This window comes from Cantharellus anzutake (assembly GCF_015039405.1).
Source record: "Cantharellus anzutake strain C23 chromosome Unknown EI90scaffold_7, whole genome shotgun sequence".
NCBI lineage: Eukaryota > Fungi > Basidiomycota > Agaricomycetes > Cantharellales > Hydnaceae > Cantharellus > Cantharellus anzutake.
This window is the reverse complement of record NW_024066957.1, coordinates 1,594,428-1,599,127: the sequence shown is the minus strand read 5'-3', so window position 1 is coordinate 1,599,127 and position 4,700 is coordinate 1,594,428. Positions and strand designations below refer to the sequence as shown.

General features: G+C 49.0%; 1 protein-coding gene across 1 annotated transcript; it reads left to right on the top strand.

Annotated features, from left to right (window-relative positions):
• Positions 1-383: 383 nt before the first annotated feature.
• EI90DRAFT_3013188 (uncharacterized protein) lies at positions 384-951 on the top strand (the record flags this gene model as incomplete). Its single annotated transcript, XM_039056637.1, has 3 exons — positions 384-437; positions 581-865; positions 937-951. 3 exons carry the CDS (start codon positions 384-386, stop codon positions 949-951), a joined length of 354 nt encoding a protein of 117 aa, XP_038921008.1.
• Positions 952-4,700: the final 3,749 nt, after the last annotated feature.

Sequence of the window (4,700 nt, the reverse complement as noted above, 5' to 3'; positions counted from 1 at the left end):
GTATAACATAGGGTGTCAGGGAGATCGAACTTTAAAGAAATATGATATAGCGCCTGAATGGGGACCCTGTATTGCATGGGGTGTTTCTATTTTCCATGCATATGGGCATCAATTTGCGTGCCAACTCTGGTATCATCCACGTAAATCAGAGTGCTGGGGCCTCACCGATCACGAGGGCTGCGAGAGGGTGTGGAGTCAACTTCGGCAGTTGGTTCCGGGGCTTCGCATTACTGGCCATTATCGTCGCTTCTTCTTAATCGATATACAAGCCGAGCACATCGAGTCAGCAAAACTGCCTGATGCTGGCAAATGGCTTAAAGACCGTTTCAAGAGAGCCAATGAATGACTCCAGAAGGTCACAACTCACCTGGCGACAAACAACCATGTTCCTATCCCGGAGTTGTTGGAGCAGTTTGACAATCAACGCCGATATTACAGTAAGCCTTTGGAGCGTCAATCGAAAACAGCTGCCCAGAAGGCCATGGATTGAGTCGGCTCCTTGAGAGCCGCTTTGAGGACTCAGGAGGCACTCTATGATGAGGTTGTTAGTGCTGAATCGGGACATGAGGATTATGTTCAGGATCCTGAGTTGCAAGACTTTGTGCAGAAAGTTGCAGCTGAAGTGGCTAAGCTGAAGCAATCCCTCACCACTGCTATGCAAGCCATCGGTGCTCAGGGTGATGCTGCTGTCGGGGAGTTGGAGAAGCTGAAGAATGATCAGTGGATGAATGAACTCCTCAACTTTCGAGTCCTCAGAGCTCAATTGATACGGAAACTACGTTCAAGACGGCTCGAACTCAATGTGCTTGATCGCTCAAAGGCTCGTACTATTGACCAAGGCATGAAGGCCCATGTGGAGAAAGCAGTCAAGAGCCACTCATCCAGCATCAATGCCACATTGCATAAATACAATGAGAAATTAGTGCTCCTAAAAAGGCTACAGCTTTCTAGCCCAGCAAATAAGAACAGCTACCTTCCGCCCCTCCTTAGCAAAGAAACTATCATGAAATTGGACGTTGACCAGGATCTCTGGCATGAGTACATCGATGTCGATCCTGGAAAGGATGCGCTCTGTCAGAAACTGTATTCGAGGTGATCGCGGGAAGCGGAGCAGAGTACGGCGGCGTGAGTGGTCACTTAGCTAATGAGCTACTCCATTGCAAGGCGTCGTGGGGGTTGGGACTTCGGCTTCAACGACTTGGCCAGAGCGTTGCGCCACACGTTCTAGGCTGTCCCGTATTTCACGTTAGCGGGAAAGACCTTGCGGCGACGTTGACTTAAGTGGGGATGAAGTTGAGAGGCGAACTTAGGATGAGAGTACTTGGGGGGGGAATTCTAGTCGATATTTGAACTAAGGTACATCGACAGTAAACTACAAGTATAAATACGAAAGGAGAACAGAGAAGGGGCCGGTCAGTCCAGCACGGGACAGGAGCAGGATGGTAAGTACGACAGAACTAAAAGAGCAATGAGGACCAGGGAAATGGAACAGAAGAAATGAATGGAACAGAGGACAGCAAAGTTGGGAGGCAGAATGAATAGGCCGACAATCTAGGTGCCAATATGGTGGTGGATCAGAATGTCAATATACGAATAAATCAAATGTCAATAAAGGAATAAACCAAATGTCAATAAGGAGCGGATCAGCAGCAACCATAATAACCGCTAGTTAGTTAAGCGAATGAATAAGAATAAAACGGTATCGGCCGAATGGCTGAGGAACCCAAGTGGTGGCGGGAGAACGAAGAAGGTGCTGCTATGGGGCCGTAGAACGGGAACCACTATCGGCGCCACTAAGTGATGGGCAATGGCGCGATGTCAGGGCAATAGCCCCGAACCCCGAGTCACATGTAAACTAGATAGATATAGTCACGTGGACAAGCGGGAACCTCCGGGTAACCGCTTACACACCACCGTAAAATACATCATCTTGTATCACTTACGGCTTTGTGTGCTGAGCAACCCCAAAGACCTCACACTTTTTTAAGTGCATGAGGTGTGTTTTACAACACAACCCACAACTATAAAATCTCAACATCTGATTCGGAAGCGCTTATGGTGCCTAAACACGCCCGCAAGGGCAAGGTCGCATCTGCAGCGACGTTAAAAAGAAGCGAGCGGTTTATTAAGAAACCGCAATCTCCCATCATGGGAGATTCAAACCAAAAGCCGTCGTCAGATGACGACGAGGATCAACGCGATCCGGGAAAAGCAACCACTTCAGGGCTGGTCCCTGAAGACTTTAGAAACTTACGTGGAGTAAGTGCGGGGCAAAATACCCCCAGAACTCCACAACAAACCGATCTAACCCAAGCTGGGGAAGATCCCTTACCTCCCCACGAGGTAATCGACTTGCGCGAAAAACGCGTAAGCGCCGAACGATCAGCCCAAAAAGCTGATCGGATAGAGCCGCAGGAAACCCCAGGGCCCCACTATCCCCTAGAGTTCCCAATCACGTCCCCAAGTCAAGCCCTAAAGGCAGACAAAGGAAAACAAAGGGAAGAAACCCCGCGTCGGCTATCCGAAAAACTACTGGACTTGTTCCAGGTTCCGTCCGAATGGAGGACGGAAAGTGAAGATCAACTTCTTCTCAGGCTGAAAGCCCGAGAAGGCGCGAAAATACGCCCTGAGAGCAGGATCTCTCAGAGCGCGGAAGCTCCAAAAGAGCCTCTGCTGTTTACACCCCCACGCACCATGCCAGAAAAGGCAAGGTCGCCAACTTCGGAGGAGGTCTCCGAGATAATGAGGAGGAGGCGAACTGAAATGAGGGAGTTCGCTGAGGAAGCCTTACGTAAAAATAAGGAGAAACCAGCGAACAGACCCCTCTATGAAAGGGAAGCACCCTCCGCAACGGCCTCGCCAAAACAAAGCGAGCGTGGAGTGTTCACTCCAAGAACCCATTCTGGAACTCCCAGAAGCGGAAATGTCAACTGGGGAGAGTCACTGCTCGCCCAACCAAACTTCCTCCTGGAAAACCAGGAATCGTGCATAATAAACGCGATAAACTCGATCCAGAAAAAGATCGAGGAAACGAACCATAATAGCATGGCTCGTCTAGAGATAACTCTAGAAAGAATGGCCAACGCAATCGACGCGTTGACAGAAAAAATCAGCGAACAAACAGATTTGCTGAAGGAAATAAACTCCTCACAAAAAAGTGAGGAAACAAATAAACACCCCTGGACCACGGTCCAGGACATAAATAGAACTCGTGAAAAATTCACGAAAAGAACCACCAGTGAAAGCACACTGGAATATCACCAGCGACTCGACAGAGACGCTAAGGAGATCCTTCTCCCAAGGATAGGAGAAGATGATGCCGAGAGAAGACATCGTTCAGAGATCAGAAGGAGAATTGGCACGTACCAAAGGTTCGGCCAAACATCCAATTATGACGGACCTCTCGAACAGAGAGGTAACGCATTCATACCCTCTCAAAACAATGAGAGAATACAAATACAACTTCAGGCGAATCCGCCTGAAACCAAAGAAATGCTGCGAGAAAGATTCCCCCCAGCAAAAACCCCCCCAAAGGAGAGATCTCCATTGGACAGCGACCCCGCGAAGGCAGGGGAGCAAGAAGAGTACCTGGAGAAATGGTACGAAAAGGCCATAAGAATGGCCGAAGTGAGAATACTCACTCCCTACCCAGAAGGAGTGAAGCCAGAAGCCCTAAAGAATGGGCCGGCATTCCCTGACAAGAAATGGTCAGGGGAGAACGACATGGAATCGTTCTGGCAGTGGTTCACAGAACTACTGGGATTCCTCGCCTCGCGAGGATGCAAAGGTCCCCAATTCGACGAAGTCCACCTGGACTGCTTGATTCGTGGATTAGGGGGACCCGCATTTGACCTCGGAATTAGACTCCGAGACGAAACTCTCCTCAGAGGAGACGAGGGCATGTTCCTCGAGGTTCTCAACATATTGATGAGAACCTTCATCAAAGCCTCCGCCGCGTTGAACGCGACAAAGAAATACCGCAACGTCAAATACGAAGCGGAAAAAGGCCTAAAACAGTTCTACTTAGAACTGTCAAAAGCAGCGTCCCAAATGGTGACGCCGCCAGACCAGGCGTCCTTTAACGCCAGGTTCTTAAACTACATTCCCCTCGAATGGAAGAGGGAAATGATTGCTCATGATAGAATCAGAGCAGACTTCTCCTCAAACGAGGAGATGTTAAAAGCAATATCTCGTGTAGACGAGATAATTGACGGGCTGAAGATGTCCTCAGCCTACAAATCAGGGTACTATACCCGAACAACCACCACGGCAACAACGAGCCGCGGCAAAGCCCTCCCGTCAGGAAAGAAAGCGGAAGAGCTGAAACCCAGATGGAAAGAGGATACATCCTCGAAAAACTCGAGGAAAACTGACCAAAAGTCAGTTCCAATTTGCGGCAAATGCGGCAAAATAGGGCAAACGAAAGATTGCCCAAGACACAATATAACGAGCGATGAAAAACCAAGGCGTATAGCTGCCATGGAAATCGCGAACTCAACAGATGAAGAGTCAAAAAGCTCATCAGATGAGAAACCAGAGAACAACTCTGGTAACTCCGAAGCATCAAGCTTCGAAGTGGAGGACCCATACGAAGGACCTCAATACTCACCTGACTCAGAGGGTGAGGAAGTCAACGTTGGGACCATAAGAATGGGCCCAATGTCAGTCGTCGACCACGATGACATAAATTATAAAATCAA